The following is a 12,531-nucleotide window of genomic DNA, read 5'->3' on the forward strand; positions in this document are numbered from 1 at the left end:
AAATAACCTTGACAATTATATTCTAGAAGAGACTAGAAATGTCGCTATGGCGACTGGTATGCCTCTGCCATAATGCATGGTTCTCCCAATAGGTCTATAGTATGTCTTGACAATGCATGAAAACAGTTTCACATAATTGGGAAAATACTAAAATGACATGTTTTTCACAAATGTGTTGATTGTTCACTTTCCTTAAACCAAGTTTAATTGGATGAATGGCTATTGTATATTAAAAAGAGCAGGTATTTGGAGATTTAAGGAATTTTACTTGACTTTTGATCCTTTATGAATTGAGTAATTTCCAAGGTATGGAGAAAAGTGTAATTTCAGTATTACATAGTAAACTTTAGCATTTTAACATTGATATTTGACCCTTGACTTTTGACCCTGTAACCCTAAAATTCCCATGAGAATCACTGTCAGGCAGTACATGCATAAATATATGACAAAGCTTCATAATGATACCTTGAGCGACTTTGGAGATACACATGTATAGAGGAAGAACTGAAATTTAGCATGCTCAATTGACCTTTGACCTTTTGGCAAAAAACTTTCCCAGCAAATCTCTATTGGGTAATATGTGTACAAACACTAAGTTTCAAGAAAAATCTTGCAGGCATTGCATGGGTATGAGGGAAATAGTGAAATTTTGAAGAGTTGACCTTGAACTTTGACCCTTGATCTTTGATCCCATGACCTCAAAATTCCCAAGATAATCACTGCTAATCAGTACATGCATATGTACCAAGTTCCATGAAGATAGTACAGGGCTGTACCTTGAACCACTTTTGAGATACGGAGAAAAAAGTGATATTTTAACATACTGTATACGCTATAATTTTCGCGTACATAAATTTTCGCAAATTGCCGCTGTCACACATTTTCAGAGAAACCAGAGAAAATATGAAGTGGCAAAGAAAGTGTGAATTTTCAACTTACTAGCAAATAAGAATGATACTAGTTATACACTGCATGAAAAAAACTTACCAAACTCTGCGAACTAGTAAGTTAGAATTCAACATTTTTGAAGTGGTTAAGTCCATTGCGCTAGATTTATGTCGAGTGGTACGAGGGTACGAGTGAATTATTCAGCAGCAACCAGCTGGAGCATACGAAGCCCCGGCCCCTAAAGTTGACATACAGTACTTGTAAAAACCTAGCGGCATGCAAACGCAAGAGCTACAGTGTAGCAGTAGTACATGTAATCAAGGGTGACACGCCGCGCATTTGTAACATTGTGGCATAATGAAACTAGAAATGTCGCTTTGGCGACTGGTATGCCTCCGCAATAATGCATGATTTTCCCAATAGGTCTAGATAGTACATGTGGACAATGTGTGATGACATTTTCACAAAATTGGCAAAATATTGAAATGACAAGTTTGTCACAAATGTCTTGAATGTTCACCTTCCTTGACCTAGGTTTAATTGGATGAATAGGAGAGCATGTATCTAGGGATTTAAGGACTTTAACTTGACTTTGACCCATTCATACATTTAGGCATTGAGTAATTTTCAAGGTACAGGTGTGGAGAAAAAGTGCAATTTCTGAACTGAATAGTAAATTGTTACCATTTTCATCTGGCCCTTGACCCTATAATTCATAAGATAATCACTTTCAGGTAGAACATGCATAATATGTAATAAGTTTCAAGATAACTTGAGCCACTTCGAGATATGGAGGAAAAAGTTAGTTCAGCACTTTCACTTGATCTTTGACCTTTTGACCTTTGAGGCAAAAAAAGAAGAAAAAAAAACTTTCCAGAGAATTTCTATTAGGTTACACATGCATACACCAAGTGTAAAAAAATAATAACCCTGCTGGCATTGCATAAATATGAGGGAAATAGTAAAATTTTGAAGTGTTGCACTTGACCTTTGACCCCTGACCTTTGACCCCATGAACCCTACATTCTCTAGATAATCACTTCCAGTCAGTATGTTCCATGAAGATACCTTGGAACAATTTTCCAAGGCACGGAGAAAAAAAAGAAGTTTTGATATTTTTACTTGACCTTTTGACCTTTGACCTTTGACCTCATGACCCAAACTTTCACCAGAGAATCTTAATTGGGTAATACATGTATACACTAAGTTTCAAGAAAATATCTTCAGGCATTCAATAGATATGGCGAAAATAGTGAAATTTCATGTATTTGACCCTGACCTTTTAACCTTTGGCCTTTGACCTCATGACGCAAACTTTCACCAGATAATCTTAATTGGGTAATACATGTATACACTAAGTTTCAAGAAAATATCTTCAGGCATTCAATAGATATGGTGGAAAAAGTGAAATTTTATGTATTTGACCTTGACCTTTTGACCTTTGACCTTGAGCATGTGCACCCAAAAGTTGATAGGCACAATTTCACCCCCTAATACACATACATGCCAAGTTTCATTAGGATACCTCAACAGGTTTTGATAGTTACCTTGTCCACAAAATTCATTACGGACGGACGGAAGGACGGACGGACGGACGGACGGACAACCCGAAAACATAATGCCTCCGGTACCACTTCGTGGCGGAGGCATAAAAAAAAAACAAAACAAAACAAAAGAAAGTGGAATTTCTCACAGAAATAGTATTGTGCCGTCTACTGTGCTAGAATACTGTGCGAATGCTACTTACAGCGACTGGGCTGTGTACTAGTATACTAGTACTCAGTAGTTAGACGTGGACGTGCTATATACGAATAAGTACGTAAACAAGCCTAGCCAGTATGGTCTGTTCGGTAAGCCGTGACATGGTATACTAGTACTGAAATGTTCGTATCATCAAGGCAAGGGATTCATTTTGGAAGGTAATATTTTCGCGTGTTGTTGATTTCGCGAATAGCTCCCGACTCGCGAAATTCGCAAAAATAAAACCCACGCGAAATATATAACGTATACAGTATTCACTTGACCTTTGACTTCTGACCTTTGACCTCATAGCCCGAAACTCTCTCTAGAGAATCTTTAGTGGGTAGTACAAGTATACACTAAGTCTCATGGAAAATACCTCCAGGCATTACATAGATATGGGGGAAATAGTGAAATTTTGAGCATTTGACCATGACCTTTTGACCTTTGACCTTGAGCATGTGCACTTAAATGTTAATAGGCACAACTTTGCCTACTCATACATACACATGCCAAGTTTCACTAAAAAAAACCTCATCAAACGTTTTTTTTAGTTACCCTGCCCACAAAATTTTTTACGGACGGAGGGACGGACGGAAAGAGGGACGGACGGACGGAAGGACGGAAGGATGGACAACCCAAAAACATAATGCCTCTGGCGACACATCGTTGCGGAGGCATAGAAATATGTGCCGTTGCGTATGGGACCAGAAAAAAAAATTTTTGAACATTTTTTTCAACCTCAAAACTCTCTGTCAGAAAGTATTTCATTCTACAACTTGTTTTCAGTGTGATGAAAGTCACAACACTCAAGATTATCAGAGGTAAGTTTCACGTCATGAGGCAAAAAGCTCTAATTAAAGGTTCTAATTAAAAGACAGACATATTGTTCAAAGTAAAATCAGTTGAAATTACTGAAATACTGATCAAGATTGTCAAGGGAACAATAGTCCTCAAATATTTACCATCATAATCATATTTAATCATATTTCATATTTTTATGACCAACCTAAGTATGCATGCCCTGTATTTTTATCAGGATATTACTACTAAAACAGTGAATAGTATTAAAGTGTTTACTTCCATTGATGAAGGGCAGTTTGCCATTCAGTTTCAATAAAAAACAACTTGACACAAGAAATATTAATTTTAATGAATATGCAATACCTGCTGCATGGAACCCCAGTAAATAAATAGAGTAGATATTATGTAATCAGGTCCTTGATTTGAGTCACACCTCACTATGTATACCCATGATTTTTATCGTAGATACTTAGTCCAGGCTAGGCTCCATAGAAAGTGCACCTAACCTTGTTTTTTGATATATACAATGTTTTTTGATGGTTTCTTGTCAATTCGAGGGTGCTGATTCCAAATCCGATTGATGCCACTCGCGTAACCTTGAGCATTTTCGGCAAAATGCAAAAATCCAAAATGGCCGCCAGATATGCTAATTTGGCCATGATAATCCCAGTTATGTCAAGTTTATGACCAATTATTCCATCAAAGTTTTTTTTTTAATTTTTGTTCCTTGAGTAATTCTACTTGCACATGCAAGAAACTTTTCATTTGAAGAGGTACATTTAGTATTTTAAGCTTATTTTCAATTCAAAATGGCCGCCACTCCTATACTCATGTACTATATGAATGGCAAAAAATATGCATAGAAATAGAAGACGAATTGTCAGTCACATACCTACGCTTTTATCAAATTTTGCATGTGCCATGCAAATCTAATGAGTGCCACTAGCAAAACAAGCAAACAAACAAGCAAATAAACAGAAAATGTATTGTTTTTAGACTTATTATATTCTTCATACAAAACTTCAAAATGAATGCCACTCATATACCCCTGCACAATATGAACGGCAAAGTGTTCATGGAAAAAACAAATTTTCTTTTTTTTTTCTGTCACCCAGGTACACTGCTTCTCAATTTGTGTGCTGATTATAAATCAGAGGATTGTCACTAACAAAAGCTGTTTTATTCTTTGATGCAAACATCCAAATTTGCTTCCTCAATCTGAATTTTCCCAAGAAATTTGGTAAAACCCACCAAAGCTTAAATTGACGCCAACATCAACATCGTTTATCAGGAATGATTAGACATGAACAATTTGATAAAAGGCTGAATCCTAGATGATGACACAAATGAAATTTCCAATTACCTTTCCTGTTCTACATTATCTAAAGCGATATTATACAAACTTTTCAGTCCCCTCACCCGAGAAAGAACATGAGGAAGGGAAAAGTGGAAAAAAGGGACCACCTCACTTCCTGTTGTCAAATCTCTGAAATGAAAACAAGGCCCAAAAGTTTTTCATGTTAACCTAGATGAACTATATATGGAAGATGAATTCTACCATTTTTTTTTTCTGAGTGAATGTGTTTGCGTATATGATGTCAAGAGAGACTCTGAGATCTGTACAGTGCTGCCTCATTCTGAAAGCAGTGTTATAACAACTTCACACTGCTTGTCCTTAATCTTCAGCACTCAGAGACTCCAACTCTCCAGCTTTCGACGGGAGATCTCCCGCCGAAAGCCCGTTTTGCAAAATATCCCGTTCTCCCGCTTGAGATTTACTTTCTCTTGCCCTGGCTCTGTGTCTCCCACTTGAAATGATTTCTTACTTTGTGTGTCCGTATGTTCAAAAACAAGCCTTAGATAGCACAAAAGAACATTAAGAACCCTATAAGAGCTTCCAGAGCTCAAGCGGGCCCTGGACCCCGGCCGCAGGGAACTTCGCGCTCTTGATAATTTATGCGCTTCGCGCATATCAAGTTGGAGTCTCCCGTTTGCTAGGGGTTTCAGGCGGGAGAATCTCCAGATCAGAAGGTACTTGGGGTTGGAGTCTTTGAGCACTTGCAGATTCAGGATTGCTCTAGGTAACCAGACCAGCCGTGTTCGGACTCTGAATGATGGCCTCCTTAATGGTGGCTGTAAACTAACTCCACTAGAGCTCTTTTTACCATATACATGGTGACATAACATTCCCTTCACGTAGGAAGTTTGCAGATGATCTTGCTTTTACGTCTCATAGACAGTCCTTGGATGACATGAGCCGAGTACTGACCCATCTCAAGACAATAGAGGAGTTCTTCACTTTCTGGAGACTTTGCGCCAACCTTTATAAGATTATCATCCGACCCATGCCTTCCATCTTAGTAACCATCTTGCCAATGCTGTGTTCAAGGTAGCCCTCTATGGCAAGCCTTCCAAGCATAGGCTATGGAAGTCTACCTTCCTTCACTGGCACTCGATCACTCTCCCTCACGCTGGATGGAAAGGATGGCAAGTGTCACCAGTCAACGTGCTGTCAACGCATACCCTGACCTTCCAAACATGATAGCATGGGGGCATTTCATGAAGCGTTTCGTCTGAAAAATTTGTCTGACAAATTTGCTCTCAGCCAATCAGATGTAAGGATTTTAGTAGCTTATAACAGTTAGTCAAAAAGAGAAGATCTGACAAAACGCTTCATGAAATACCCCCTTGAACAACCTGCCATCAATGCGTCTGAAATCCCACAAGCCTAGATTTCCCTCCCGTAACTTGAAAGCTTTGACCCCAAAACCGGTTGGTGAAGATGCTGGTCTGATGTCATCTCTGACACCACCTAAGTTACCTACAACACTGTCTCTGGCCTGGCAACAAAGCCATAGGGCTTCAACGGGTGGTGATCAAGCAAGTCTTCATGTCTTCATTCTGTTTCTATGGCAAATAATCGCCCTCTGACCCCTGAGGAAGTGCTGAACATCACCAGATGTGGTTTCAATTAAAGCAATTGCAAGACTTATGCATCTTTAGCCTGAGAATTCTGCAAATTTGGGGCTGATGTCACCTGTTGCCAAACATCCAATTAAAGGGTTCTTTAAAGGCAATACAAATTACAGTTTTAGTTTTAAGACAAGACTGAATGAGATCATAATGTCAAAGTGTATAATTATTATCAACACCTGGGAACTGTGAGAGAACTGAAAGAGGTATCTCACTGCTCCTTTGTTGATGTTTAATGAATAGTTTGTACGGTATTGCGTGTAGACAGTTTCATTTATGCCTTCACACCAGTTTTTGTCGTTATTTTAAGTCAAGAAGAAAATCAAGTTTACTCTATATATCAAGGCGGTACTTCTAAATTATACCATATCAAAGTGATGGAGGTTATGATCCATTTCAAACTCGCCTCCCTCCCCCCGCCCCCAACTCCTTGCTAGAAAAAAAAAATCTATAATGTATTAAGGGTTTTTAGTTGTGTCATTAACGTCCGGTATGTTTTTGTCTGCAACCATGTATCTCTGCACTTTTGTATAGGATTTTCTGTACTTTGTTAATATGGTTATAGGGGAATGTATATTAGAAGCTTTGTTTTCTAGATTCCCCTCCATTTTCAACATTATTTGATAAATACAGTGCATCTAGGCTTCTTAATATATTGTGTTAGTATTACATTTTTATATTCAACCTACGTGTAGAATATGATATTATATTGATTTCTTCCGAGACGTTTAGTGAACTTATATTCGTTGTTGAGACAAAATGAAATAGATAAGAAATTGTGTTAAACATAGTAAGGTTTATGAATATTAAATGCTGAAATATACATGTAGGCCCTCTATATTGTAAGTGACACCCAACATATTTGTATTACACATGCAACACTTTATCACAGCGTAGGTACGGGACTGGAAATACAGTAAATTTGTTCTATATTCCCATGCATTATGTTTTGCCATTCATATAGTACATAAGCATAGGAATGGCGGCCATTTTGAATGAAAATAAGCTTTAAATACTAAATGAACCTATATGAAATGAAAATTCTCTTGCAAATGCAGATGGAGTAACTCTAGGAACAGAAATGTACAAAGATTGGTGGAATAATTTGTCATATAATGCGCATTATTATGTTTATCACGGCCGAATTAGCATATCTGGCGGCCATTTTGGATTTTTGCATTTTACCGAAAATGCTCAAGGTTACGCGAGTGGCATCAATCGGATTTAGAATCAGCACCCTCAAATTGACAAGAAACCATCAAAAAACATTGTATATATCCAAAAACAAGGTTGGGTGCCTTCTAGCCTGAACTAACTACTTAAAACTGAATAAGGACAATTTGTGTATCACTTGATGCAAGAAACACTAATTTGAAGTACTATTCGGTTTCAGTACCCTTTAAATCAGAGGTCTCCACTTTAAGGGACTGTAATAGTCCAGATTCAGATGGGAATTCTGATTTCAAATTTTACAAGATAATTAACACTTCTTTTATGAAATATCAAAGAGCATACAATTCTAAGAGGAATTCAAAGTTAACATGACAAAAATCAATTTTGAAATGGCTGAGATACATTGCATCCAGAAACATGGTGTCCTAATAAAAGGTGGGTCCCATTTTTTATTAGGACCTCTTCATTTTACTTTGTTTTGTTTTGTTTGTTTATTCGTTTGGTTTGTTGTTGTTTTTTTTTTTTGATATCTCAGCCATTTCACATTGAATCTTCATCAAATAAAGTTTGAATTCCTCCTAGAATTGTATGCTCTTTAAAAATTCATATATGTGGTTTCTAATCATCTCGTAAACTGTTGAAAACTGAATCCCCATTTCTACGAAAACTATACCATCCCTTTAATGCTGCTTTTTATTGTGTATTTTGCCATCTCCCCCTCCCCTTTCTGAAAATTACTTAGTCAAGTACATGTATTGTTTTAAGTGTCTATTTAACTCAAAAAGTAGCTTCAAAGTTGGGATGCTTTCGGCAGGATGATTGACCATTTATGTACTGAGAGACCTTCCCAGCTTTATGTAGCTACATGCATTCACATGCAATATGTATTTAAAGGACAAGTTCACCTTCATCAACATAAGGATTGAGAGAATGTAGCAATATTAGTAGAACACATCATTGAAAGTTTGAGGAAAATCGGACAATCCGTTCAAAAGTTATGAATTTTTGAAGTTTTTGTGCAGTCACCGCTGGATGAGAAGACTACTGCAGTGTATGATGTCACATGCGTACAACAATATAAGGAAAATATAAAGAGAATTTCACAAAATTTCATCTTTTGAAAAAAGTACACATTCCCTTGACTCGTTACTGACATATGTTATGGGTAATATCATTCCCATTGCCTTTAGGAAGAGGCAAGTCAAATGCTCTTTTATTATGCGAAAAAAAGTGAAAATATGTTGAATTTTCTTTACATTTTCTTTATACTGTTGTACTCATATGACATCACGAGCCTTTAGTAGTTTCCTCATCCAGCGGTTCCAACACAAAAGTTCTAAAAATTCATAACTTTTGCATCGATTGTCCAATTTTCCTCAAACTTTCACTGATGTGTTCTACTAATATTGCTGCATTCTCTTAATCCTTATGTTAATGAAGGTGAACTTGTCCTTTAAGGATGTCTCATACGATAATGCATTTGTCCCATACGTAACACTATTATTTTTCCTCATAAAAATATTTCTTTTACTATTTTTTCTTCTTTCTATGGTATTTAACTTCTTTAAAAGATAAATCAGAACTTTCCAGAAGGGCACTCAAATAACCTTAGAAATTTCAGAAAAAACCTAAAAAAAATGACCTCATTTTGCTATGTATGGGACATCTCATGATAGGACATGAGCTAATTTGAATAATCATTTGCATAATCCCTAAATTTTCATACCAAGTGAAAGTATTTGATGAACTTCTTATGTCCACATATTAATCAAATATCATTTGCTTTCCTTTGAATAAGTATGAATTTTTATAAATGTCCCATACATAACGCTGTATTTCACCAAAAGTTATGCAAATGAAGCCCTTGAAATTTGCATAAATTTCCATAATATCATTTTTTCCTTCCATGGAAATCAAAACTTCAACTAATAAGCTTCAAAATGTGACCTGCTACAACAAAAGGATCCTAAAGTCGCTGACAGATGAGCCGAGAAAAACGAGTTTGAAATTACATCATCAAAATTGGTCAAAACAATTGGATTTCTGTTTTTGGCATAATTTTGTAGTGTAATATTTTGTCCATCATCTGCCGAAATTTCGAAGCTAAATGATCAAAGGAAAGGCAAGAAATCAGCATTTTTCTGGGCCTTGATTTTCCGACTTTCAACGTAACAGAAACGTGTCCGAAGATTTGGATTTAGCGCCGCAGCTAGACTCCGCCCCTAGCAACGAGAGAGTGATCTTATTGGTCAGTGCGTGCCATCCTGATTACTGATTGGTCGTGCGTAGACACGCTGGCGCTAAGCTTGAATGAACATCGCTGAGGTCGCTCAGGAGCATACCTTCTATTGTCAAGCGGTGAAAACTGTCTCACCTCCCCTTGATCATGATAGCGTCGGAAGGAAAACTTTGAAGGCGTTTTTCTCGAAACTCTGATTTCCTTGACCACCTAACATGCGCTAATAAAATCATCTATATCTTCGCAACCGAGTACTTCTAAGAGTGGTGTTATGTTTGAAATTAAAGCAGAAGAGTAGGGGAATTATGTCATGCCATTTTCAGAAAACTGTCCTCCCCCGACTTTTGGATCCTTTTGTTGTAGCGGGTCACAAATGATACCAAACATGTCAATATTGAGCAAAGATGAAATTTTGCCTTCTGAGGGGACCTTATCTTGGGACTTGCCCTTTATCAATCTATCAGTAGGCAAGTATTAATTCATAACATTTTTAAAATATGTGAGAGTTTACATTTGTACTTACGAATTTTTCTTTCCATTTCATCACAGCGCCGCACTTCACTCACAAATTTGCGATGAAAAGCACTGACATTGGGATTGAGCTGCAAAAACACAAGGCGTGAAATACAAATCAAACTAATTCAAAAGTATTAAAGTAGGCTGCTTTGATGATCATATAATTCTTTTTTATCAGACTACATGATGGGCTAATTTTCTGTAAGAGGACTTGTGACATTGTTGTACACACACACACTGAATGGTTGATGGCACAATACAATTACTGCCATAAAGGAGAAATTCTTACAGATATCATGGACCATCCAATCCCCTTATCTTACAGTGAGAGTAGGTTAGGGAAATAGAATAGGTTCTTCTTTTTCTTCCATTACTGTGACCATGATGAACTTGCTGATCATTCTGTCACTTCCCAATCCAGTTATACTATGAACGGCACACATTATCTTCATCCACTGCAGTTAAATGAAAAACTCTGCAATGATTTGCAAACCTTTCCGATTCTGCAAACTTTAATCAGAAGGCATCTCAAGCTTCTAAAATGACCCCCCCCCCAAAAAAAAAAAAAATTGTATTATGATATATAATGCAAATTTCTCTCACTAATATTCCACAGCAATGAACTTAACATTGAGTAAAAAAAAACAAAACAAAACAAAACAAAACAAAACAAAACAAAACAAAAAAAAACTCCATGGTAAAAACATCCAGTTGTAATATGAGCACAATATTTTTAACAACCAAAGTAAATCATACTGCACTGTCTGTGATGGGATTTAACTCTTACATCTCTGAACTGAACCAGGCCCAGTTCACCAAGTTCCGATGCACACATGTATGCTGCCTCAGACTGCACAAAGAGTTGAGCCAAACACATCTTCTCTCCACGAAACAGAGACCCCATCTTGGCTGGGATTCACACCTTCTCCTTTCCAAGACACTGTAATCCAGAACTGATCAATGAGCTGGCAAAATGAAAAGGAAATGAAAAACAGAGATCTTTGACTTGACTGTTCACATGCCTCAAGATCAATGGTGACGTAAACAAATACTAGGGTCAATCCACGTCAAATCATCCAATTTTCAGAAAAGTTGTCACCCGACCCCCTCCGATTTTCTTTAAAATCGCACCAAAATGTTCCCCAAAGTGTCTGACGGAAAAACTCTAAATATTTTGCCCCAAGGTCAATTGGTTGCTAAGATACAGCCTCACATAGCAACCGGTGCGCATTCCAAAATATTAGTTAAAAGAAAAATAGTCATTTTTGATTGACTGTTTTAGCATGGATATTAATGCAAAAATGTTCATTATCTGGAAATTGAGAGAACTTTATAGTCTTTGCAAGAAAAACTTACTGTGACGCGAAATTGATTTTTCGTTAACGTGCACGAGGTCACCGAAAATGGTGTTAAATGTTAATTTCGAAAATTTTAATGCATATTTAGAGGCTAATATCTTCCACATTTCATCACCTTAGGTTCTAGAATATTATGCTGTTGAAGGCTTCGACTTGCTCAGTAATTTTGAAAAAAAAATCAGCGCATTCATGCGCACCGTTTTTACGGAGAGCGCCCTCAAAGTTGACAAAAATGAAAGATGTGCCAAATTCAAGGTCACAGATCACCCTTCGTCCCACCTAGGAATGGCATCAATTTTTGTGTATTGATAGACATTTACCTATATTATCTTGGGTTACCAAAGAATTTTTGCTACCGAAATGTTCAATGGCAAATTTACCCCACCGAAAATGGTCGTAAACGGCCAAATTTCCATGTAATATCACATATTTCGTTTAGGGGTCAATCCACGTCAAATCATCCAATTTTCAGAAAAGTTGTCACCCGACCCCCTCCGATTTTCTTTAAAATCGCACCAAATGTTCCCCAAAGTGTCTGACGGAAAATCCCCAAATATTTTGCCCCAAGGTCAATTGGTTGCTAAGATACAGCCTCACATAGCAACCGGTGCGCATTCCAAAATATTAGTTAAAAGAAAATTAGGCATTTTTGATTGACTGTTTTAGCATGGATATTAATGCAAAAATGTTCATTATCTGGAAATTGAGAGAACTTTATAGTCTTTGCAAGAAAAACTTACTGTGACGCGAAATTGACTTTTCGTTAACGTGCACGAGGTCACCGAAAATGGTGTTAAATGTTAATTTTGAAAATTTTAATGCATATTTGGAGGCTAATAT

The 12,531-nt window shown here is 37.0% G+C and overlaps 1 protein-coding gene across 1 annotated transcript in view; it reads right to left on the reverse strand.

Moving 5' to 3' along the window:
• LOC140238099 (V-type proton ATPase 116 kDa subunit a 1-like) overlaps positions 1-11,294 on the reverse strand; it is a 71,326-nt gene extending 60,032 nt beyond the window's left edge. The window contains exons 1-2 of the mRNA XM_072318028.1: positions 11,121-11,294; positions 10,341-10,419 (exon numbers count right to left, since the gene is read on the reverse strand). Of these exons, the coding sequence (XP_072174129.1) occupies positions 10,341-10,419; positions 11,121-11,237 (196 nt within the window). The 5' untranslated portion in view covers positions 11,238-11,294. The remainder of the gene's footprint in view (positions 1-10,340; positions 10,420-11,120) is intronic.
• Between the last annotated feature and the right edge of the window lie 1,237 nt (positions 11,295-12,531).

Source organism: Diadema setosum, chromosome 14, assembly GCF_964275005.1.
Source record: "Diadema setosum chromosome 14, eeDiaSeto1, whole genome shotgun sequence".
NCBI classification, from domain to species: Eukaryota; Metazoa; Echinodermata; class Echinoidea; order Diadematoida; family Diadematidae; genus Diadema; species Diadema setosum.